Here is a 27,385-nt window from a genome sequence, read left to right as displayed (position 1 = left end):
ATTCTCTTAGAGCAGATGTGAACGGCAGACAGTTCAGTTCGCTGCTGGCAGCTGGTTTGTGCTATGGAACGGCTCGTAATGGGCTCTCTCTCTCCGCTGTCCTATTTCCCCTCCCCCTCTTTCCTTCTTCGCGCAAGTTTGTGCTATCACATAGTAGTCGAGTTGTGCCCTCCATGCGGACATCAAACGGTAAAAGTGGAGAAGCCAGGCTGAGGGAGATAGCTGGAAGGCAGATAGGTTGGGGAAAGTATGTGTTCATTCTTTCGTTGACTCGACTGTAGTATTTAACACAGACATAGCTCAGTTACTATGTAATCTACATCCTTTTGTGGCAGACCAACTTCGTTTGACTTCATCCCAAGGCGTGTAACTCGTTTATGTTGTAGCACAGGACGTTTTACTCTCTTGCGAGGATGCTGTGCGGGTACTCCAGCAGGCGCAACGAGAGATGGCATGTTCTCAGGAAAACATATTCCCTGTTTTTTTTTCTTTGCAGAGTTAGGAACATGGATGAATCAATTCGGTCGAGCGATGCTCAAAGCAGTTAAACCTGCTGTATTTGTGTAGAGCAAATTGTCTGGTAACTGCGAGATGTACCCCCTCCACACCGCGATTTCTCCCCTCCAACGCGCCCACATTCCATCACATGAGGAGTCTGGTCTAATTCACAAACAAAGGCGTATGAATGAGTAAAAGTGGATGCGTAGTTACGTCCAGTTTGTTTACGAGATTTGGTTGTCTGTGATACTTGCAGGAAAATATCTTAAGTCAGCAGTAAGAATTTTGGGAGCAAGGATGAATAAACTGTAGAACAAGAATTTGTTTACTGTTATAAACAATTTTGCTTTTATTGATGAAACTAAAACCTCGTCTGCTGTCAAAAAACGTAAAAGTTAAAATATAAAGACGTATGATTTTGCCTGTACTTTTTATTGGTGTGAAACTTGGTCTCTGACGTTAAGGGAGGAACATAGGCTGAGGTATTTGAGAAAAGAGTGCTGAGGGCAATATTTGGACGACCAGGTCTCTGTACTTGTGTACTCCAATGACAGGGTGGTCCGGTTATACCCCCAGGTACCGGCTTTCCTTCTCGCAGGGCTACGGTGGAGATATTCTGACCAACCTCTATACGGGAACGACAGGCTTTGTGGTAGCCCTGAAATAAAGCTACCGAAACTCACAAAAATGTATGGCCCCTTCAAATTCGTTTAATTTGATAAAAAAATTAATCCCATGGTCAACATCATATTGTTACGTATCTGGGGTTTGCGTGACTAATAAGGCGGGTTTTGGATTTGATAATCGAATTTATTGAACCTTTATACAACTGGTTATAACAATTCACAAATCACTATCTGTCACACTATCATCTTCCTCTGACTATACACTCCACTAGAACTATTCTGACTTCCAAGTGAACTGAATTCCACTAATCAGCTATACTCCCTCGTACTCGTGTTCTCCAAACTGTGCCCTATTATAATTCCTATGCACGGACCCCACAGAAAACACCGTCTTTTTTGTCAAGAATGCGTGTTTATTGGTCGCTACCTAGCAATTTTTGTACTTCTACTGTTGAGCGTAACTTCGGGAATGTGTTTACCGAACCGTTGCCCAGCAATTAGCATATGGGTCACAATATATAAGATTAAAATAAAATTGTGCACTTGCTTGTGTAATATTTGTGGAGGCTGGAAGCAGTTCGTTGACTTAACTTCCATCTCATAGTCATTACGCACGGATGATGGAGATAGAACAAGAATTATATGGCTCAATAACAGCACAAGACAAAGACGAAGAGGGAAAAAGAATTGACTAGTATGAAAAGACATGGGAGAGTATATTCTTAAATAATATGAATGGCTGAAAAAGATGAGTGGAAAGAAGTAATTTTCCGCATGGAAGACAGCGCTATCTGTAGAGAAAAAGGAACCAGGCTCTGTATCATAGCGTTTGAGCTTAATTTTCCTTAAAACGTATGCTACCCTCCTGGCTTAATTAAATTTGCAATAAATGTAGGCAAAACGGATATTGCTTGGACTCGTGAAACTAATTAAATAAAACGCTTCGCAGAAACATATTAGAGAGCCCAAATTCTTCTCTCATTCGCTCGCGAAACCTCTTCTAGGAATACGAAATAAAATCCCTTAAAATAATATCTTAGCTCTTTGTGATTGAATTTACTTTGATGTTTAATTTTAAATTAAAAATTTGTGATTCTACTGAAATGGCCGTCTGAAGACAGTCACCTTACAAGAGAAGCACGTAATGATTTAATGAAATCTGAGGAGCCTTTATGGTAGTTTTCTAATTAGAAATCACTTCAGTTGTTTGACAACACGTAATGAGCAAGCTGTGCTTTAGGTTTCATACGTTCGTCTTGAAGGAGCTCAATATATGCGGGACTGCAGACTTGCTCCTTTACACTATTATCACTTTCCAAATAAAATTATGTAAAGGTAAGGTAAAGTTGTCCCTGTGCTTAACTAATTAAGCACTACGCCATGAAGACGTATGGGGGAGTGGATGTATAGATCCGCTTTTTCTTGATCTCGGAACTAGTTGGAAGTAAGTGGTCAGCTTCAGGCTCCGGCCGCTTTACCTCCGGTACTCACTGGATAGGAGGCTGGGTGGGCTGCAGAGCAGGCCTGGACGATGTGGAAAAGTTAAAATTCTTGCCACCACCGGGACTCTAACTCCGAGCCCTCGGTCATCCAGCCTGTAGCCAGTCGCTATACCGACTAAGCTAACCCGGCTCTAAACTAAAGTAACATACAAGTTGAAGTCTGTTCATTTATATATTCACTTGCTATGAAGAACAGTTAGTGGCGGTCTCTTGTGGACACGAAAGGAATCATCGCTTGGCTCCGTAAAGTGATGGGGCTTTCCTGTGTGGCTGAGAAAATGTTTGCTTCTCAATGAGGAGTCAGCTACATAGAGTTAGTGAGTTAACCTGGTATAGAGAAAATTGAAACTGACGACTTAAACCATCGGTTTTATTCGTGGCCTCGTTTGAAAATTAAAAATATATTCAGTAACCACTTACGTTAAAAACTAAAAATATTTTTCATTCTTTCTTTTCGTATGTTAATCCTTCTTGTTTGTATATGAATGTGGATAGAGGAGCCGGTTAGCTCAGTCAGTATAGGAACAGCTGGATGACCGGAATTCAATTCCAAGCAGGAGCAAGGAATTCTTGTAAACAGACCGGCTCTGGGGCCCACCCATCTTCTTACAAAATGGATACCCTGTGCTCTTTCTCGGGGGGTAAAGCGGCCTGGGCGTGAAACTAATTATTCAACTCTATATAGTGCCGACGTAAAGAATAGTGGAGCTATATCTTCATTTCCAAATACTTCTTAATAGCCTAGTGCTTAATTAATTAATTAAGCACAGGGACAAATTTATCTTTAAGATATATAAATGTGGACAGGGTTCCAATATGTTATTTTTTCGCTTGCTGGGGGATGGAGTCCAACTGGGTCCATTCGGCACGGCGGCCACTGATTGGCCTATTGTACCTTCCCCAGGTGATTATGATGATGGAGAATTTGGTGGAATAAATATTGGCAGGGGAAACCGAAGTACTCGGAGAAAACCCGCCCCAGCGCCACTTTGTCCACCACAAATCCCACTTGACCAGACCCGGAATCGAACCCGGGCCGCCGCGGTTGGAAGCCAGCGACTAACAGCTTGAGCTATGGCGCGGCCTTATATGATAATTAATAATTTACTTCATTAATACCTGCTAATGATTTTTGTAAAACCGAAACATGTAGTATAATAATATTAATTAAATAAATTATAAATAGTTTATGTGTTGCTGAGCGACGCTTGCGAACCTTGAAACTCTGTCAACGGCGTATTTGTAAAAAAAATATTTTAAAGAAAATTATTCTTAATTTACAATTTAAAGCAGAGTTTGAGGAAAATATTTACGTTAATTCATAGCTGTTCTCTTACCGTGAACTTCTTCAATGGAAGTTCTTCAACATCTAACATGAGAATATTTTTGTCTGTCAATTTCTTTCTGTACTTATTTTTCAATAAATAAAGGTGAAGGGTCGCAGGGGTGAAGGGTTTCAGAGACCCACAACACCCACGTAAAAACCGCCAAAATGTTTACACAAGAAGAAAAGTGGTCTTAAGCCTGGGAAAATATCTGAAAAAAAAGGAAGAAAAACGAGTTACTAGCCACGAATGCAGCCGATGGTTGCACAAGAAATTGTTGGAGAGTCATGTAACAATGGTGTCTTCACTGGACGATCGCTGCATTGGATTGTCAAGATATTGTTGAAGAGGAATTTCTGCTTATACCGTGAAATTCCAGAAATGTATCGGTTAAGGTCAGTATTTGTTAGCAAATTTGTAGTACATGAGGAGTCTTAATAATTCAGGTACAAGCAATTAATACACTAAAGTCTGCTTAAGAGGTATATTTTAGCCTTTGCGTAATCCAAACCAATTAGCATGACAAGTAACTAACTAACTTCATGGAGTTCAGTCCTTGTTGAGAAGCCGCCAGTCGCTAAGCCATTCAAGAATTTAACATTTTCCTGAATTCGAAGGTTCATTACATGTTAATAAAAGCCTTCCACTAGTTCCTATCCTGAACCATATGATTCTAATATATAACTCCCCATTCTGTTTCTTTAAGATCCATCTTAACATTATCCTCCCAATCATGTCTAAGTATTCCTAGTGTTTCTCTCTTTCTGGCTTTCCCACCAAAACTTTTACGCACTCATCTTCGCCCCATGCGTGCTACATGCCATTCCTTTCCCATCATCCTTGGCTCAGTCATTCTGATTATATTTGGTGAGGAATAAAAATTTATGAAGTTCGTCATTATGCAGTTGGGAGGTTTGGGAAAATTGCATAATGATCATAACAATTGGAATTTAAAATATATATTCAATATTGTTAAGTAAAATATTTTCACATCTTCCACCTATAATAGAAAAGGTAAAGCTATCCCTGTAACAGTCCTTAGTGGCCCATAGGGTTGTGAGACGTCGAGGCTCCCACATTTTCTAGACAATCGGCTCAGTGATAGCTGTGAGGTTGTCAGTCCTACCCACCGGCTGCCCTTTACCCCCCAGGAACATTCCTAATACTCATTTCTGTTAGAGCCTGAGTCGACCCCAGGGCCATAGCGCGGCTGGAAGGATTAGATGAATTGAAAAATCCAGTGACCTTATCGGGAATCGAATCCGCGACCTGCCGGATTGTAGCATAGTGCCTCAACCAACTGGGCTACTGCGTGCCTTCCTTCATCTATTAATGGGCTATACAACTGAAATAAAATACAAAATAAGCTTGAAACGCAAGCACACAACTTGCTCTCCACTACCACCGTTGAAGCAGCTTAATCTGCTGCTTAATATTTGAGAGTACGTAATTCCTACAGATTAAACAACTTATGCACGAGAAAGGCTCGCGTTCAGCGAGATCTTCAGTGTAGCGGTTTTGGTTCCCGTCATAATCAGAAAACAGAATATACTGAGGTTGTCACAGCAGTGGTTATGAAGAGTACTGTCCTGGAAGACAGAAATCTTCAGAATCTAGTAATTTCCTAACGATAGTGTTAATGCACGACGCTATTTAATAATGATGCATCATAGATATTGTGAAGGAATCCACTGCTAGGCAACGGCTTGTTAAATTATGTTTCCGGGACAACCAGATCTGTAAACGATGCTTGGTAAACACGGCCTGAAAGCCGGAATATTTGAGCCAGGCAATGAACTATCTATTTTGCTGGGCAACCATTCAAGCACGTTTCGCGGCAAGGAACAGTCTTGGAGGAATTTCCACGGATACGAGCTAGCCTATACAAGGAGACGTGGAGGTAGGCATGGTCTGCCCTGCAAAGCCTGGATTGACAGAGGACTTGTGTGAAGAATTTTCAGTAACATGCTATATGTGTGTTACGCAGACTTGACGAAAGAGACAAAGCCATCTTCTCGTCAGAGAGGATGTTACATACCGCAAGAGTTCAGTTAAAGAAAATTCTGGCCGTGAGTCTCAAGGGCTTTAACGCCAAGATGAACTGATTGGCGGTAAACCACCAGTCGTATACTAACTCTGAATTTGACTTCAGGTAATTCATTCGTGACATCGTTCAAGGTAGTCAGAAAGTGTTCAGTAGTCAGTTCAATAGTTGTTAACCAGATAAAGGGTTGTGCCAAGCAAAGACTAGCAAGCAAAGACTAGCAAGCAGACGTTGAAGATTTTATTCTGTATGTTATAGTTACAGTAATATTAAGAATGTTATAATTATCTGTAGTTACGATTTGTGAGTGTCCAATACATCTTTTCATCTAATCCAGAACCCATTATTATTAGTCACGCAAACATCTTATACGTGACAATATTCAGACATGGTTATCGTAAAAGTGTGACTATTGGCAAGGCATTAATTTGGGCAGTAGTAAGTTAGGGTCACACATCTGCCTATACTTAATTAAGCACTATTACGTGATGACAGAGGGAAGCTGAGGGACAGTCCCGTATATTCTTGTCCTCTGACTACTTCTGTGTATGTATCTATTAGTAAAGCTGCTGTAGCGTCGAGTGGTTGGATGCTAGCGAATAATGATTTCGAAATTATGTTAAGGGAAATGATCGTGGCTTTATTTAAGGTACTGTCCCTTTGCTTGGAGGGACTGAGGACATCCGAGAGAAATATCAATGAAGATAATCGGTGTCACGGCCGAGATTCGAAGCGGGTACCTCCAGTACACAATTCAGAAACGTTGCCACTTGAGGAATAGTCTATACTAAATTTAAGTGACTAATTATATTCACGCTCATGCTGCTTAAACTATGGGGAAATTACCGTCTGTAAACATTCGATAAATGAATTTTTATCTCATATTTACCACTTTTCTGCCTGATTTATGGATTGGGATGGCTGAGAAATGAAGCAATGTTGTCCTGATCTGATACTATTCCAGGATTTGCCCTGATGCACTATGCTACAGGCCGGAAGGTCGAGGGTTGATTCCCGATGAGGTCACTGGATTTTTCTACTCACCAAATTCTTACTGCCGCACTTTGACCCTGGGATCGACTCTAACAGAAATGAGCATTAGGAATCTTTCTGGAGGAAAAGAGCGGCCGGCGCGTAAGGCTGACAACTTCACCTCCATCTGTGAGTCGATTGCGTAGAAAATATGGGAGCCTCGACGCATTAACAACCTTATGGGCCCCCACGGCCTGTTACAGGGATGGCTTTATCTTTTTTATCTTCAGTATTTGCCCTGAGGAACTGAGAAAAACCAATATATCCTGAGAATATTTGAACCCCATTACGAGTCTGGAGTGCCACCGCTGTGCCAACCTGCTCAGTATGAAGTTCTATACTCCCAGTGCCTGGTGACTATATCTTAGCTCTCTGACTGGCATTCGGTATCCCCTTCATTTGCAGTTCATCCTTATTCTGGCAACCAGTTTCCTCCACTCATCATGGCTTAACTCAATTTGAGGTCCTTGTTCCTTTTCCGGCGCATTCAGAAGCTGTTCCGTTTGCCACGCATTCCTTTATGTTAGCCTTCCATTTCGCTTCTGTACTTTAAAAAGCCACGAACAAAAAGACATCAGCAATGTACCTTCTTTGCGAAAAGCGTTTTACCCTACATTTTTATATAAGACCCGGTTGGGTGTAAGAAATTCAATTTTCTTGCCTTGACCCAATCTTCTATTGCAGTGTACCTTAATTTATACCTACATCTGACGTTTACTAAGAGGAAATAAAAGTGTGCTTACTATGCGGAACTTTGCACCTTGGTATGTGTCTCCAAATTTACTATCCACAATGATCTGCAAATCCCATTTGTCATAGAAGAAATCCATGGATTGTCAACACTACCATCAAAGCATACTTGGATACAATAAGAGACTAGTAGAATTTAGCAACCCACCAAATGTAGGAAGAAAATTGAGGAGACAGTGGCCGCCTGACCTACCACAATCCGCAGACGACGAAGATTAAAACCATCACCATTTCTCTACATGGCCTGTTGGATTATCATCAGGAGATAATTTCGCTACTCAAGACACCTACTTAGAACAAATTTACTTACTACTCTATATATGGTTGCGCCCTAGCTCAAGCGGTTAGTCGCTGGCTTCCCACCGCGGCGTCCTGGTCAAGTGGGATTTGTGGTGGACAAAATGACGCTGGGGCAGGTTTTCTCCGAGTACTTCGGTTTCCCCTGCCAATATTCATTCCACCAGTTGCGCCACAATCACCCTCACCTATTATCTGGGGCTGGTACAATAGGCCAGAAGTGGCCGCAGTACAAGGGACTTAGTCCCACCCCACTAGCAATAAAAAAAATACTTCATAAGCTGCCGCTACTTATCCCTGTCGTGAACCGAAAGACTCTAGTTCACTCAGCCCACAATAAGCACGTATCTCTTCGTGCATACTACATACCCCACCCATCCCACCCTAATAATATCTTCTGAAGAATACAAATTACGAGCTCCTCGTTATGTAACTTTCTCCAACCTCCGGTTACTTCCTTCCTCTCAGGTTCCAATATTCTGTTCAGCGCCCTGTTCTCATGCGCCCTCAGGCTACAAGAGTTTCTTTATAAATCCAGTAGCAGCACGTTTCGGCTTGGCAGCCATATTCACCGCTACTTAGATCGTAACCTGTAACCACTGCCACGTGTATGATCTGCAATACATTGTTCCCGCATCGATACTCAACTCTCAGTGCGAAGAGTGTGTTCTTAAGTTGGTTCTCACAGCCGTGGATATGAAGAGTGAGGTTTGTGGGTTGTAATTCCGTGTAGGACAGAGAGATCCTGACATTTCGGAAGAACATGTCGCCCCTACATATCTTCTCTTATTTACTAGCGTTACAGCCATGTCTACATGCTACAATATGGTTAATTTATGGTTAATCCTTCGTTATAATATTTGTATTCGTATGAAGGGTTAGTTCTTTTTTGGGCTTTACTTTGAAAATGATTCTTCAATTTTTTCCTGGTGGTTTGAAGCCGCCTACACAAAAATGACTTGATAAAAAAAACAGAAAACAGTATCATGATTAATTTATTATTATTATTTTTAATATACTTCAATTAATTATTATTTAATAATAATTTATTTCTAATAAATCAATCATTACAATGTCCTCTGATTTATTTGATTGTGAAATCGTCACTAGTTAATAATAATATTAAGGTATTTTAATAAATTATCCTGATATCGCAGTCGGTATAGCGACTGGCTACCGGCTAGACGACCGTAGGATCGGAGTTCGAATCCCGGTAGGTTCAAAAATATTCTCTTCTCTATTTCTTCTATACCGGATTTGTGACCCACCCAGCCCACTATTCAAGGGCTAACGGGGGTACCTTCCCCGTGGGTAAAGCTGGAGGAGCGTGACGCTGACCATTTATCTTTAACTAGTGGACAGGTGGAGAAAACGTGGATCTATATATCCACTCCTCCATACGTTTTCATGGCGTAGTGCTTAATTAGTTAAGTACAGGGACATCTTTACATTTTTATAAATTACAAGTATTAATAATAATTTATTGTTAATAAATGAATACTGACACTGCTCTGTTTTATTCGATTGTAATTCTGTCGCTCTCCCGACGCGAATACTTTTAAGTCTGTGTCCCTCCGTCGTGTGTTTTGTGATCTCCACATCCTACTGATTTGTTTTTCAGTAACTTAAAACTAAGCGACTTGCATTTCATTACCGTGCACATTGTCAGAGAGAGAGAGAGAAATCTTATAAACGAATTTAGTCCATTGTCTCATAATAGAACTTCTGTCAAATTTAATTATCGTGAAAGTTATTCTGTTTGAAATTTCAGCTGACAAAACGAATGGAAAATATTCAGCTAATTGTTCAAAGTTCACGCGAAAGGATTTTGCTAATGAAAACGACTTATCAAACCGGTTGAATACGTGGCTCGAATTACATTAGAACTCTCGAAACTTCCGCTAATTAAACAAGGAACAAATATGGCTCGCTTGAAGATGTGGCGTTTGACAGATGTGATCCAGCTTAATCCAGTTCACTGGTCCCTCTTGTCACTTGGGTGTAGCTGTGAGCACTCTCTGGCGATGTGTCCGGAACGGTGAAGAGAAAGACATGATTCCTCGCTGCGTGTGTTNGGGTCGATTGTCTAGATAATGTGGGAGCCTCGACGTCTCACAACCCTGTAGGCTTTCGCGACATGTTACAGTGATAGCTTTACATTTACCTTTTACTCCATGGAGATAAGACCTTCTTGAGAAGGCACTAGTTAGTACAGTTACTCAAGACTTTCCCAACATTTAGGAAACCAAAGGTTCATTACCGTGTTCACAAGATCTCTGCACTGGTCCGTATCCTGAGCCAGATCAATCCAGTTCATAACACCGTATCCTATCTCTCTAAGATCCATTTTAATATTGTCCACCCACCTATGCCTTGGTCTTTCCAGTGATCTCTTTCCTTCTGGCTTTCCCACAAAAATCCTATATTTATTCCTCTTTTCCCCATTCGTGCTACATACCCTGCCCATCTTATCCTCCTTGACTTGATCATTCTAATTATGCTTGAAGAAGGGTAGAAGTTAAGAAGCTCCTCATTATGCAGTTTTCTGCAACCTCCTGTCACTTCATCCCTCTTCGGTCCAAATATTCTCCTCAACACCCTCAGATAGAGTGTAATTATAGACGGGGTTTGGATTGGTAATCGTATTTATTGGACACTTCAACACACAGCTCGTGACGACACTTTGAAAATCACACATAGACTGCTGTTCTCCGTCATGGTCTTCATTGCCGTGCTTGATTGCCGTTTCCAACAGTGTAGCGTCCTCGGCTTCTGTGTCCAGCGGCTCTTGCCCTCGCTGGCTGGCACTTTTCAGCAACATCTCCAGAGCTGGGTTCTGTCTCCATCTTCAGGTGGAACCTGTTTGGAAACGCCTGGCATATTGGTCTATAGTATATTCTGTTTGCCGAATATATTAAGTTACATACATAGTATTACGTCCTTACTTGACGCTGGGTAAATTTTTACGTTATCAGAAACCTACTAGATTATATATTCAAAATGTGATGGAAACCAAACTCACCACACTGGAGATCCCGTTACAGACAAAATTTCTCCGCAGTTTTGCCAACACTAGACATCACGCTCGCTCAAAGATGCCTGAGACAAAGCATAGTCTGGTAACATTCTGAGGAGCCTTGGGGACTTCTACACCGAAGCTGATAGACGCTTACCAAATTATACGATGTCTTTTTATGAGTTATTTTACAGTGCTGCCAGTATCTATAAGGTTGAATGTATGATGAATTATGATGAATGGGGAAGGATCAGGACAGAAACTATCGTGGCATAATAGAGGTACTACCCCAGAATTTCTTTCAGGAAACTGATTTAAAATCTCAAGATAACCGTTGCCCCGGCCGAGATTCGAACCGGATACCTCTGTGGGTCTAGAGCGATACCGCTGGTTCAGCACGTTCGTTGCTGATTTTAAGTAATCTTTATAATGAATCCTTAGCCACTTCTATCTTAAATGAGAGGCCTCTGTGTGTGATATTGAAATCAGGAAGCTCTGACTAATCTGGGATTTCTGTTCATCTTTCAAGATATCTTACATCCATAAGTCTCAAATATTTATAGAATTCTCTCCGAATGCTGACTCGTATATTTCGAGCGAACTGAATGATCTCCGCATCAAAGAAAATTCGCACCTCGTTCAGACATTCCGGGAATTTCGGATGAAACCATTGAGATTCAGCTCAATTTCAGCTTAATGAATATGGAAGAAGTCTTTCTCTCTAAGTAATCTTATAAGACCCTTGTCAGTAATCTGAAGAAACGAGAGAGGTTCGCGAAGAAATGATGAAAGTTATCTCGGGCTTCTTCTGTTAGCATTTTAGTCTCTCCTCTCAAACCATTTTGAAGCAACATTGGTCGTGTCAGAGATTGGATGGATGACAACTGGCTGTGTTCATAACCATTCACACAAAATTAACAAATGTTCGTTGTATTTTCTACTCTAATCCTCTAACGTTACAAAAACTAACTAAACTCCGTGACCTATAGTCCGCAATCGAACTATACCGACCGAGCGACCGCCGGTTGTCATCGAAGTTAGTGCCAGCTTTTGCTGTTAGAGGGTGTCGCGTGGACAGCGCAACGAATCTCCACGGCCGTTAATTCCGGTTTTCTAGACCGGAGACGCTATTTCCTTTAAATAGCTCNTTGTAATTACTCAGCGGAGATGGAGGTACGCGGTAGCGTAGTTAGTTGAAACACTATGCTAAATGCCGGAAGGTCACGGGTTCGAGTCCCGATGAGGTTATTGGATTTTTTTTTTTGAATTTATCTAATCCTTCCAGTCTCACAATGGCTCTGGAGTCGACTCAATGNGGCTGAGTGGACCCCGTTCCAGACCCACTACTTCTCAGAAAATCGGATATCACCGGGAATCGAACCCGGGACTTCTGAATCTGTAGCCAGGAACTCTGACCAATAGACCACATGCAGATACTTTTATGTAATTGCCGGACTGAATTGCTTTATTTAGTACAGTGGTCTAAAACTTGGTTAAAACTATGTAGTTCCGAAATATTGCTGAAATCTGTTAAAATCATTTTCCTATTGTTTGACAAAATACTCATGTGACTTGAACAGGTTTCGACCAAGTTGCAAAACAGCGACCTACAAAAAACTGTATATTACAGCAATTACATAAAAGCATCGTCACGTGTATCAGTGTGACTATAGACGGGGTTTGGATTGGTGAATTGAATTATTGACCACTTACACACACGATTCTGAACTACAAACACCAGCGCCACCACTAATATCCACAATTCACAAATCACCACAGCACCCGCTAGACCTTTTCCAGCTTGTTGTGTCTTCACCAGCCATTCCCTGGCAACGGCTTCTAACAGTGGAGATTCTTCGGCTTCATGCCCACCAGTTATTTATTCACAGCCTCTAATAAAGAACTAAGCTCTAAACTTTTCCCTTGCTTATAATATCTCGACACGAACCACATAGAAAACATAGCTCTTCTATTGTGCCATTGCTGCGGGAACGTGTTTACCGTGCCGTTTCCCAGAATGACCCTGGTATATCCTCCAATCTCGCGGTCACTGCCTGGTAACGGCTCTGCACGTTACAGTATCCACCTGATGATGAACTTATACAGTCAAAACATGTAGAAATATCCCTTATAAAATGTAACAACATAGCATATGAACAGTCTAGGAGCACGACGGGAAATGTCTCCTTCAATTTTGTCTCCGAAAATTAAATTGTAAATTACTCTTAGATTCTGAAGGGTTCTGATGATGATATATAACACACAGAATTGCTGGATTTTTGGACTTTTCCCAATTTCCGGCATTCTGGAGAATAGAAAACATGGCGTTTCGTAAGCTACTTGTATGTCTCTTTCCGTCCTCAGCTGAAGTGAGGAGAAGACACCTACTCAGTTGGGCTCATTAGAAAAAGCGGATCTAGACCAGTCCGATAGCTCCCAGACGTCTGTTGAACTTGCCCATAAATTATGCTATCAGCAGCCCTGCTTCTTACACGGGGTTCGACAGGATAGTTTCTGAGCCTCAACGGAAGTGTCGACACGTCGTAATGACGCAGTATGCAGGTTGAACCAGTGAACAGTATCATCTGGAACAACTGCTCTATTATTCATCACAACAGGAAATGCTTCAAACAGAATTTTCGCGATTTCAAGGTGGGGGGGGGAGAAGTAACATGTGGAACACATTATTTGCCTCATCAAAGTTAGCTGTGCTTCTTTAAATAGAACTTGGGTTTGTACCTGCCACAAAATTTGCAAAGCAGATCAATACGAAACCAGCGACCATAAACTGATAACCAGGGCCCGGATTTTGATGACCTGAAAATATAAAATGACTGAAAAAATCCAGAAAAATGACCTAAAATATGACCCAAAAATGTAATATGCAGGGCCCGCATTTTGATGACCTGCAAATATTCAAAAAATTACCGAAAAAATGACCTAAAGGAGAAAAGAAAGAACACTTCGCTTCCATGTTATTCACATTTCAAAAAACATTAGAAAGAAAAATTCCATAAAATGACCAAAAATGACGAGAAATACCCTTAAAAGTCCAAAAATATACTAAAAATTAACCCCAAAATAAAAAAATGACCTTAAACCTAAAAATGTAGAACATGACAAAAAACTACGTATAAAATTTGCATTTCTGTAACCAGCCGTTCATATCCGAGATTTATATATTTAAGAGCATCGCATAGGATACAAGGAAAAAAAGATAACATGTCATCAAAATCCGGGCCCTGCTGATAACCGTTCTGATTAACCCTTTCCTGTGATGTCGCGACTGAGAATGAAAGAGCGAATAGCTACGTCCACTGTTTCGCCCGATTGAGAGAGTTTAGTTGAGGGGCACAGTTAATTCTTGTGCCCAGAGTCGCAACCTACGTAATACGAACGGTTCATCGGAATGCCACTGAGTTTGTGGTCTTGGGTTCGTATTGATCTACAGCAGGCATGTCCAACGCGTTGATCGCGGGAGGATTTTCGGTCGATCTCATAGGCCTATAAGGAAATGATACTTGAAAAGCATGTAAATTCACTTGTAATATAATATGATTATATTCATATTTTGAAGGGAAAATACGTGTTAAAGTAGTCTGTACTTTCAATGTATGTTGCTTTATAACAAACATCATGTGTCGTGTTATTTTTACCAATATTTTTGCTTAAAGCGAGGTACGACGATAGGAGGGGTTGGTAGATCACTGGCAGTTTTGGCACTAAAAAGTCGATCACAACCTGTTTGTAGTTGGACATGCCTGATCTATAGGATATATAATGTAAATATTGGGGGCAGTCTACACAATAATATTCCTGAAACACAAAATAAACACTCGAACATCACTTGACCAGTGATTGAGACTAGCTCTTTCTAAGGGGCCCAACTGAGTAGGTTTAACCTTCCCTATCCACCTGAAGACGGAGACAGATCCAGTCTCCGAAACGTTGTGGTTTTTTGTCTTTTATATACCGGACGATGGGTGAAGTCCAAAATAAGCCAAAAGAAGTACAGTATACACCATCGTCAGAATCCTTTCAAGTCTATCTGATTAACATTGAAATTGTACAGAAATGAGATATTTTGTAATAAATCCCGTTACAACTTTGTGACCGCTGAATGTTGATATGCTTATCCGGTGGTAGAAGCGATTCTAATGCGGGGCGCATGCGTATCTGGATCTTCTCTCATAAATTAGGTCTTGCGGAACCTACGCTCATTATTCTGTGTATCACTTGGAATGATCTGTAACAATATTATTTAATTATCATGAGGTGAAGCTTCTGAGTGTTTATTATTAAACCCATTTTTAAGTTCTTTAGTATATATACTTATGTATATCAGGAGCCGGGATAGCTCAGTCGGTATAGCGACTAGCTATGGACTGGATGATCGAGGGGTCGAAGTTCAAGTCCCGGTAGGGTCAAGAATTTTCTTCTTCTCCACGTCTTCCAGACCGGGTCTGGGGTCCAACCAGTCTCCTATCCGATGGGTACCGGGGGTTCTTTCCCCGGGTCTTAAAGCGGCCGGGGAGTCAAGCTGACCACTCACCTCCAACTAGTGCCGAGGTCAAGAAAATGTGGATCTATACATCCAATCCCACATACGCCTTCATAGCATAGAGCTCAACTGATGAAGCACAGGGACAGCTTTACCCTACTTATGTATAGTAGGTTTTTATGATGAATGTGTTACGGGCTGCTCCCTGTGATGATGGTGTTGCTATTCTGTAGCGGTTCGGTCTAGACCTGCCCCATTATACACATACATACACACAACAGGATGCATACATACTCTTAAGTTTCATATTGATCTGCTCTGCAAATTTCGCACGATTGCAGAGAAGCTGATGTTCATATCTCGTAAAAAAGAACGTAACATGAAAACCGCCTCGCTCAGACACCTGAGTCCCGCTTGAAACCACGTGAACTCTGCTTGAACTTTTTGCTGGCGCAATTCAAGATGATAATGCTAAGTGGTTTACTCTGTACACAGTTCTAACACGTACTGTTCGCGGGGCTATAAAACTATCCCTCTTTAGTGATAACAGTTTTGTGAATAACTCGATCTCAATGGCCGCGCTGTCTGCGGTATGAACTGTCTTCACTCGCTCGAACACTCGGATAGTGAGTTCGAATCCTACTCATGGCATGTGTCTGTGTGGTTTATTCTGTGTCTGTGTTCTGTGTGTACGTAGCGGCCTTGCGACGGGCTAATCCTCCGTTCAAGGAGTCCTACCGCATGTAGATTAAGGAACTGAAAAAGCAGCCCAGGTCCACAAAGGCTGTAGAGCCATAGATAGATAGACAGACAGATAGATTGATTTATTGATGATAGATAGATTGATTGATTCATTGATTGGTTGATTTATTGATGATAGATACATAGATAGATAGGTAGCTCAAGCGGTTAGTCGCTGGCTTTCCACCGCGGCGGTCCGTGTTCGATCCCGAGTCTGGTCAAGTGGGATTTTTGGTGGACAAAGTGGCGTTGGGGCAGGTTTTCTCCGAGTACTTCGGTTTCCCCTGCCAATCTTCATTCCACCAATTGCTCCACAATCACCCTCATCTATCATCTGGGGCTGGTACAATGGGCCAGAAGTGGCCGCAGTACAAGGGACTTAGTCCCACCCCTCTAGCACTAGCAAAAGTTCTTCCTTTGCTTTACACGTAGATTGTTAAAAGGGATACCTGGAAATAAGCAACGTACAGAAGGTGAATACTATAAGCAGCAAATAGACAAAATATATATAAAAACTGGATATATTTCAATATATTTATGCAAATTAATTTAATCTTGAGCCACTTTATACTTGTAATTTTATCTATATTGAGAGAAGTATCTGAAATTTTAATTGCAAAATTTGAAGGGAAGAGATTGCTTGAAATAAATCTAAGTTTAAATGGAAAGATAATACTGTAATATATTTAAAAAGTACACAAAAATCTGGATTTCCTTTGAACTCGCCTGACGTCACTACCAGCGTTGCCAGTGGCAGGCACCTGTTCTAAGAATGCCTTTTCGCCGTATATTCTGTTAAAATAAATACAATAGAGAATGCCATCAAGCGCATTCATTCATAATTATTTAATACTGATGAAGCCCAGCACATTTCAGTCTCAAACAGCTATATTCCGGGATATCCAACAATAAAAACAGACTTTACGTAATTTCACATGAATTATTGAATTTTTTTATTTCATATGAGTTATTTAAATACGCATGATAATGAAACACATGAGAAACATTATGAACACAACGTGAACATTTGCATGGATGCCGTAAGACACTGTGAAGTAAAATGTACGTGCATTGCAAGAGAGCTGTGTAGACTTGTTTGAAGTAACAAGACCTCCTGTATTACAGTAGACAGGGTACAGTACCGCCTTCTTCTGTACATCACTGGCGGCTTGATTGGGCCTGTAGCAGCAGTTCGATACGTTACTTAGAATTGCAGCCAATTCTACAGGCTGATTCTAAATTAATATCGGGGTTTCCGTTTATAGGCCAAGGAAAACCCTACAATAATTTAGAATCAGCCCGTATTTTGAAAGACTCATGTAAATTAAAAAGTAATTAGTTGGGCGTCATAATTATTTAATAATTAAAATTGGATACATTTGTTATTATTCTTGCATTTATTCTAACGTCAATGTTGTATGAGCAGTGATTACTTCCATAACAGAATTCTTTACAGAAACCGCACTCAGACGTAATGTACATCGCGCGTTGAAATACTTCAGCAAGCTTTGCTGACGAATTTATTTATGTGTTATTTAACGACGCTCCAGGTAGCTCGGGCATTATAGCATCGAATGGTACAGCAATAATTGAATGATGACTTGGAAATGGCATGGAAGGAAGTCGACCTTACCTATTTCGACACTCTCCTGAAGGGAATGAGTAAAACTATGAAAAGTCTTCGGGAAGTCGACATCTCGGTTTATATTTGGACCTTGCATTTCCCGAATGCAAGTCATAAGAGATATAGCTGGAGCTGCTTTGTTCGATACGTAACGGAACGGTCTGTTCAACGTACGTGTGAGGGAGGTCTGTTTGGTGATACGTACGTGTGAGGGAGGTCTGTTTGCTGATACGTACGTGTGAGGGAGGTCTGTTTGCTGATACGTACGTGTGAGGGAGGTCTGTTTGCTCATACGTACATGCCATGTACATATAAAGGAGGCCTGTTTGCTGACACGCACTTGTGAGGGTGGTCTGCTTGAAGAGGTGAATTTGCTGATACGTATGTGCGAGGCAGATCAATTTGCTGATATGTTCGTGTAGGGCAGTCTCTTAGCTCATAGGTACGCTTGAGGTGGACTGTTTTTTTTTCTGATAAGTGCATATGTTGGGGTTCAGTTTGCTGATATATACGTACGGGAGATGCATTTTGCACATTTTCGCGTATGATGGAATTCCTCTGACGATACGTACGTACGAATGAGGGCGGTAGGAGTAGAGCTTTAAGGCGGTGATGTTAGTGACAATAAAATCTTCCATTTTTACTGGCCGCTTGTACTAACCAAAGGAGCTGCAAGGCAGAACTCTGCCTTGCAGCCAAACTACAGGGGTAATGGTCTCTAAATCGTCTAATAGAGTAACGTAAAACTGTTGCATGGGGCTACATCAATAAATCTCATGGTAATTAAGGGAAAGTGTTTGCTAACAGTTCTACAGCCACCCCGTCTCCCGCTCTGCTCTCTACTTCAGATTCTCTTGGTGCCTTCCTCGTTCGCACCGAGCACGTGAGGTAAAAATAAAAGAAGATAAAATTGTCACTGTGTTGAATTAATCAAGCACCACGCTATGAAGACATATGGGGGAATAGAGGCATAGCTCCAGACAGCAAGAAGCCGAGCAGAAGCAAGCTGCAATCTGAGCTCTGCTTGCGCCTGCTTCTGTTGGCTTCGTTTGACGTACTCTTTCAGTTTAAAGAAGGAGGCGATATATTACTCCAAAACTGCATGCCTTGCACGAACTACACGGTGTTACAAAATATAAGACCATAATCTTCACACTCACCACTGTGAGAACTTCGATCTGATATAGTATTAATTCTGATGGAACTTTTAATAGTGCTGAATGTAAATGCAGGAGAAAAGCGGTCTGTAATCTTTCGTTCAGATCTGAATAAAAATGTTGAATATAAGAAATTAGACACAATGCAGAGAAAGGAACACAGTTTCAAAGTAAACTGCAAGGGATATGGAACAAGAGAGGCAAGAAGTAAAATAAATAAAAGCTGAAAGAAGAAAATTAAAAAAAAAAATGTGACCCTGCGAGTTGTACGAGGCGACGAAAAGGGAAGTCTCAACTGTGAAATAGTAAAATATGGCCGCGAGTCCCAACGGACTCGGACCCGAGAAAGACTGCACTGGCAAGGACCAGCAGCTTATAAAAAAAAAACAGACCCGTCCTCTCGTCAGAGAGGGCGCCCCACAAAAAACAAGACCGTAGTTGGCAAACAGTAATAAATGAGCCCCAGATAGGGCTCGGCACCAAGACTTACTGACTGACTGACTGACAGTCAGTCGCAATGTGACTAGGACTTCAAAAAACTTAATAAATAAATAATAGTTTTAAGAAGCAAGTAGATAAAAGGACGTGGCATGAAAGACTGGGATGTTAAAATAAAAGTGAAGACACCTTCGAAAACAGTACAACAGTGCGGCAAAATTTGAAGAACCCTTGATTGGGGTTGGTGGGTGAAAGACAGAAGGAATAGGGGGGAAAATGAAATAAACATTTCTTAATTTATAGCTTCTGAAACGACACCTTTTCAGCTGCAGAAGTGACATATTGACGAATGACAGGGGCTGATGGTTATGAAATAAAAATCGTAAGAAACTGGAAGTAAGTAGTTTTGTTTATTTCACAGAAATAAGTCGAGATGTTTGTAGCAAACGTGAGACCTGATATGGGACCCGTCCTAACAACGTAGCTGTTAACCGACTAGTATTCGAATATTGTACTTCCCAGATATTGCCGATGTTTTTGAACCTGTCCGTTCTCAACAGAAAGCGTAGTGAATTGTGAGTCCACTTTCAGAGATAAGGTCTTCAAGGTGTGTAAAACGTAAAGATGTAAAGCTATCCATGCAGCAGGCCGTGAAGGACCGTAGGGTTCTGAGACGTCGAGGTTACCACATTTCTCTAGACAAGTGGCTCACAGATGGCGGTGAGATTGTCAGTATTACGCGCCTACCTGTCCTTTACCCCCAGGAAGATTCCTAGTACTCATTTCTGTTAGAGGCTGAGTCGACTCCAGGGCCACAGTGTGGCTTGAAGAATTAGATCAATTAAAAAAAAACAATTGCCGATCACGGTAGCCGAGCGGGCGAAGGCATGTACTGTCTTCGCTCACTTGGAAATCGGGATCGTGGGTTCGAATCGAACTCGCTATCTTTCAGCTTGTAGCGTAGTGTCTCAACCAACTACAGCACCTACACTCCCTCATGTCTTCATGACACAGCGCTTCATTAATTAAGCACTGGGACTGCCTTACCTTCATATTATCTCTAGATGAAAGAGGAATAAAAGGGAAGGAAGAGAAGAGACAGGACAGATAATGAAGAAGAGGAAGGAGATACATGCAAATGAATTACTGATATTGTTGTCCGTAGTACATTTGACAGGATTAATGAGTAATGCAACACTTCGTCACCCTTGAAAATGAACATTCGTCGATGTACATAAATCCTGTAATCTTCTCCCTGTGCTGGACGGAAATGAATGAATTTTGTTGTAATTTGTTAGGAAATAGATCATTGCTGCCCGTGTAGATTCCGGTTAAATACAGAATTAAAAGTCATCTGCTCTATGAACCAGGGTACATCGTACATCGCGTAGGCAAACCGTTGGAAAGAAAGGTCTTGTAAAAATTTATCTGAATACATAGAAAATGAGGTTATAGTGATTATACCAGTGATTATAAAGGGTCCCATCTTCTTGGATATAATGCAATATAGTCTTTTGAAAATCAACTGACGATTCGGAGTAACATGCTACCTATATTTTCAACGTCTAAGAATAAGCCAATCAAGAAACCAGCATTAAGCAGGCAGAAAGCAGAGGTTCTCGGCACGGACCACGCAGAAAACACGATTCATGTGTCAGACTGCTTGTTCACTGGTCCGCTACAAGCACTGGGCATTGCGCGGACCTCATAGAAATTACCTAATCTATTGTCCTTTATAAACACTTGGCACGGACCACTGCAGAAAACGCATCCTCTCTATTGTCGTTGGACATTACTGTGTACGCTATAATGTGTTTAACGTGAATTGCATAGCAACGGTTCGTGGGCGGACCACAGAAAGCACTGTTCCTGTATTGTTGATCGCCTGTGTGTTGCGGGCGTTGCCTAGCAGTGGGCCGACACGTCACAGTAATATAACTAAATACTGAGTAATTATATTGATATGCAAAAGGACATGTTGTCAAGCGTCTTTAATCCTTTGCAGGTGAGTGGCAGCAATGTGTATCGCTTGCTTTGATACATGTATTAACATTTCAAGTGCCGAAAACGGAAAATTTCAACTTTCGCAAGAAAGCCTGAGACATCTGTTGGTATTTTATCTGAACTGAAAATCAAGAAAAATTATAAAGGCGTATTTAACCAGTGCTTCAAAGCCTTGGGTATCTCTTATATAGGCCTGTATACCATCTGCTCATGAATTATGCGGTGCTTTGATCTCGAAGTATAGAAACTAATACTCCGATCTCTGGGGTAAATAACGCAGCCCATGGGATTATTTTTCCGGTTGATTTGCTTCTCACAAAACACAGCCATTATTTTTTCTAAACATCATCCGACTGATCATTATAGTGCTCATGCGATAAGTTTTCTGCGAGGTAAGAACCAGTTTGTGAGCAGAATATTTGGACCGAGGAGAGATGAAGTGACAGGAGGTTGGAGAAAACTGCACAATGAGGAGCTTCGTAACTTGTGCTCTTCTTCGAGTATAATTAGGATGCCAAAGTCAAGGATTATGAGATGGGCAGGCCATGTAGCACGAATTGGGAGAAGATTAATGTATACAGGATATTGGTGGGAAAGCCAGAAGGAAAGAGACCACTGGGAAGACCAAGACGTAGGTGGATGGACAAAGTTAAAACGGATCTGAGAGAAGTATGATGGGATGGTATGGAATGGACTTATCTGGCTCAGGATAGGAGCAAGTGGAGGTCTCTTGTGAACACAGCAAAGAGCCTTCAGGTTCCATAAAATGCTGGGAAGTTCTTGAGTGGCTGCACAATTGGCGGCTAATTAGCTTCGAATTTTACGACGCTGTCAGTGCTTAGATTATTCAGCGTCGAATTTTACGAGGCTGTTAGTACTTAGAGAATACAGCGTCTAAATTTACGACGTTGTCAGTACTTAGAGAATGCAACGTCTAATTTTACGACGCTCGCAGTACTTAGAGTATACAGCGTCAAATTGTGTGACTCTGTCATTACTTACAGTATACAGCGTCGAATTTTACGACGCTGTCATTTCTTACAGTATACAGCGTCGAATTTTACGACGCTGTCATTACTTACAGTATACAGCGTCGAATATTAGGATGATTCATGAATTGAAAAGAATTTGGAAGGAAGCTATCAGTGACAGATCGGGATGTTATGCGAACATTTACCTCAATAGTCTGAGGAATACCACGGAAAATAGTCAGGATAAGAGGTGTCCCTGCCTAGATTCGAAACAAGAACCCCCCCCCAATCAACTCGTTCTTCAAGTACTGTATGTTTTATAATGAAGTCCTTGGAGGCATAACGGTCATATAAAAGTTGAAAAAAAAGCTCACCCACTCATGGAGCTGAGCCATTCCTGAGGAGCAGCCAATTCTGCAGCTACTCAAGAGCTTCCCAGCATTTTTTGGAAACTGAAGGTTCATAAGAGCCCTCCACTAGTCCCTATCCTGAGCCATATCAATCCAATCCATACCATCCCATCCTATCTCTCTAAGATCCATTTTAATATTGTCCACCCACCTACGCCTTGCTCTTCCCAGTTGTCTCTTTCCATCTAGCTTTCCCACCAATATCCTATACGCATTCCTCGTCTCCCCCATTCGTGCTATATGTATATATTGTATACTCATATATATATATATATATATATATNNNNTTAAACTACGAGCAGGGTAGCAGCTACGTAAGAATATACACCTGATGATGGCCATTTAGGGTCGAAACATGTAGTGTAGAGGAAGGAAAGAAGAAAGAACTACAATTACATTGTTGCACTTAAGACGGAGTTTGTCTCATATATTGTGTGAGTGTAACAGGATGCTTAAATATAATATATATGTATATGTATATATATATATACATAAGTCATCACATGGAAAAATAGAGTCCTGAAATATTTTGGTGCAACAGATGGACAGACACACTCACTGTGCTGGAAGTAAGGGAAGCGGGACGCGTGTTGATTGTGACTTACTTGAGGACTTGGTTATGTTGCAGAGTGGACATAAACGAGGCGCACCGAAACGGCAGCTTCTACCAGTGCTGCTCCGGCTTCTGCATAGACCTTCTGGAAAAATTCGCTGAAGAACTCGGTTTCACTTACGAACTTGTCAGAGTCGAAGACGGGCGATGGGGAACGCTAGAGGTGAGTAACTCTTGCTTAATTTAAACGTAGGTTAGAAATAAAGGGCTATTTTAAGTGATTTGGACTAAAATAAATTAGTGCAGTTTCGAAACGGTTACAAACACAATATGAAACAAATTAAAACAGCAAGGAAATCCGTTTAAGCTTTCATTTGCAACATTGATTAACATATCCGCCGCAAGTGGCGCTGCGATAATTCTCAAAGGGAAATGGCGTCTCAGCGCAAAAGACCTTGATATGACCAGCAAGGCCCACGCACTGGCCCCCTACATCTTCGGATCTTATTGTGAATATGCGATAGAGCAGGTGTACCAACCTCCGAAGCCGCAATCCCTTCGAGAACGAATTTCATAGGGCGTTACCAACGTGAATGAGTCACATTGTGACGTACACGGACAGAATTCGAATATCGCGTTGACATTTGTAGATTAACTAATCGAGCACTTACCGAACATCTCTAGATAAATTTGTTAGTTTCACGTTTTTCATATTTGTATCTCTAACCTTTTCTTAAAACACACTAATTCTTATCACCAAAATCGTTTATAATGGCCCTGCATACCTGTATGAATATGTTGCAGTAATGGTAACATAACCAGAACTCCATAAACTGTACTCTTCAGTGAGCGGTAATGGTCCTTTCAGGTCAGTCATTTTTGTAGAATTTTGTTTTGTGGTTCTTTATGAATAATGCAGCACTGCAGAGGAAATGAGCAAAATGTTACCTTAATCTACTGTGGCGTGCCGCCAAAAAGGATAGAAGACACGTCCATTGATAGGCAACGGGTGCGATAAGAATGTATACTTCAGTGGAAACGCAATACCAGCAGATCGTTGCATAGGAATCGCCCAAATAACAAATGATTTCCCCGGATATGAAAGGATATTCATGGAAACGAATACTACCAGCGGATAAAACGGAACCCTTGAACACGATGTTCACTAGTCAGTCCGAGTGCACGTTATAGAAGACCAGCTTCGACGAGACCAGTCAGTTTTTAGTGTAGCTCCGACTACAGCAGAAGCCAGCTCGCATCCGACAAAGGGATCAAGACACTTCACCGAGATTAGCGGTGCAAGTAACTGTCATAGTGAAGTTGTGAATAACTGTAAATAGATTGTCCAATAAACGTTTTAGCCAAATCCGAGACCCGCGTCATTTTGTTTGTCGCATTATACAAGCAACACGCGACAATACTTACTACTCCATTTCTCGTCTTTGTTCCTCCTATCTCCGCTTCTCTTCCTTTCATCCCCTCCTCCCTGTGTTTCAGTCTCTCTAGAATCCACCTTGTTCATATCTTACACCTTATTTCTGCCTTTCTCAGCTCCTCATCTTCCCCGTTTTAATCTTCTTCACCCTTTTTCTTCTGAGACTATTTTTCGTTTCCCTTCAATTCCTCATTCTTCCCCTTATATCTCTTATTCTCTTCTATCTGTATCTTTATTCACTTCTACTGTTTATCCTTCCTTCTCTATTTCATCATTATTTGATGGTGCTACGAGCAACTTCGACTATTTAGCATAATGATAGGATGAGTCACGAATAATTAACTGGAAATGATGTGGACGTGATTTAGCGTGGCCTGATTTGATCTAGGATCCCTATATCTGACTAAAAAGAGCAAGAAAACCACGAAAATCCCTCATTCATTAAGCTTAGTGACCCAGTCCAGATTCGAACCAGACGTCTCGTCAGTACAAGCTAGAAGCGCTTCCGCTTGGCATGCCTAGCTCGCTGTCAGCACTGGCAGAATCATCCTGTTCTTCTTCTTCTTACATATTCCAGTCAGCACAGTTGCGGGTTCAGTGTCTGTAAGAGATAAACAGCCGCAGATCCCCACGTTCGGAAACCCTGATAATACGTAATTTCCGTTACTTTACTCACGAATTTGTTGTCCTAAGTTCAAGTCAGCCGGTCACGGTAGCCGAGCGGTCTAAGGCATGCACTGTCATCGCCCGCTTGGAAACCGGAATCGTGGGTTCGAATCCCACTTAGGGCATGGATGTTTGTGTGCATTTTCTGTGTTTTTATACAGGTAGACGCCTTGCGACGAGCTGATCACCCGCCCAAGGAATCCTGTCGTATGGCTAAGATCTATGAAACTGAAGTGAAACGGAGAGTAATGGAGGTAGGCCTAGGTCGAAATTGGGGCTGTAGCGCCAATGAAAATAAAAGAAAGTTCAAGTCAAGCCGTGTCACAGCGGCTCCTACAGAGGAAGTAATGGAGGAAGATTGAAGCCTTCACGGCTAATAAATACACTAAAATATCTTCGGGTCATTACCTGCGTCATATTGAGTCAAATACTAAAGTTTCAGAGATCTCCTTCTGCATCATCAAGGTCAAACGTTGGTTTTTAACTCAACATTGACACGACTAATCACCCAAAAAGATTTTAGCGCTAGAGAAGATATATTATATAAAAATGTTTTGGTAGATACAAATAAGAACACAAATTTCATATCATTTTCATTGAATTTCATGAATTTCGGTATATGCATTGCACGTTGCTTTTGAAGCATCAAAATAATATACGTAAATCTTCTCTTCATATGCGTAATATTTCAGTTGCAGCATAGATTCTGTTTACTGATTCAGATTTCCGAATTTTTCGGAGTTAGGTAGCGTAGTTGGTATAGCGACTGGCTACGGGCTTAACGACTGAAGGGTCGGAGTTCGAGTCACGATAGGGTCAACAATTTTCTCCAAATGGTCCAGTCGGGCTCTGGGGTCCACCCAACCTCCTATCCAATGGGTACCGGGGTCTCTTTCCTCGTGGGTAAAGCGGCAGGGACGTGAAGCTGACCACTCACCTCCAGCTAGTGCCGAGGTCAACAAAAAGTGGATCTATCCATCTACTCCTCCATACGCCTTCATAGCATAGTGCCTAATTCGTTGAACAGTGACAGCTTTACCTAACTTCAGAAAATGTTTTTGATATACTCCCAGAACAGCAAGCCTGCAACCGTTAAATCGGGTTCCCACAAGATTGAGCCACTTCTGTCCATATATTTACCCCGAAAATTTGTATTTAAAGCAACCCTTACATTGTTACAGCATTGTTGGGGGAAATATCCGTCTTGGAGCGGGAGAACAGCGTTGACGTATTTATTAATGTCATACGTTACAACATTTCAATATTAGTGTTTAGAGTCACGCCATAACTTTATGGAAACCCTGCATAAGTAAACGTGTTGTTCGAGATAAACTGCGTGCCATGAAGGCGTATGAGAAGGTAAAGCTATCCCTCTAACAGTCCGTGGAGGCCCATAGGGTTGTGAGACGTCGAGGTTCGCAGATTTCTCTAGACAGTCGGCTCACAGATGGAGGCAAAGTTGTCAGCCTTACGCGCCGGCCGCCCTATGCCCCCAAGAATATTCCTAGTACTCATTTCTGTTAGAGGCTGAGTTAACCCCACGGCCATAGTGCGGTTCCATCTCATCGGAACTCGAACCCGCGACCGTCTGACTTGTAACATAGTGCCTCAACAAACACGCTACAGCGTGCCCTCGACTTATGAGAAGAGAAAAGTTATAACTTCTGCCTTACATGATTACCTTCAAGATCACATACAGAGACAGGCTTTCATGGTCTGACTTTTCGTAATTTGCAAAGTCGATCTATATAGTTGTTTGAAAAAGACGTGGTCCACTTCCGTTCCCCCCCCCCCT

The 27,385-nt window shown here is 41.5% G+C and overlaps 1 protein-coding gene across 7 annotated transcripts in view; it reads left to right on the top strand.

Annotated features, from left to right (window-relative positions):
* The window catches only part of LOC111872690 (glutamate receptor ionotropic, NMDA 2B), a 567,290-nt gene that overhangs the window by 490,543 nt on the left and 49,362 nt on the right, over nt 1-27,385 (top strand). For all 7 annotated transcript variants that reach the window (XM_033754794.1, XM_033754795.1, XM_033754793.1 and 4 more), the window contains one exon: nt 23,565-23,712. In XM_033754794.1, the coding sequence (XP_033610685.1) occupies nt 23,565-23,712 (148 nt within the window). The remainder of the gene's footprint in view (nt 1-23,564; nt 23,713-27,385) is intronic.

The sequence above is a fragment of the Cryptotermes secundus genome, unplaced genomic scaffold, assembly GCF_002891405.2.
Source record: "Cryptotermes secundus unplaced genomic scaffold, Csec_1.0 scaffold143, whole genome shotgun sequence".
Taxonomy (NCBI): domain Eukaryota; kingdom Metazoa; phylum Arthropoda; class Insecta; order Blattodea; family Kalotermitidae; genus Cryptotermes; species Cryptotermes secundus.
Note: the sequence above shows the minus strand (reverse complement) of the source record. Positions and strands in the feature narration are given on the sequence as shown.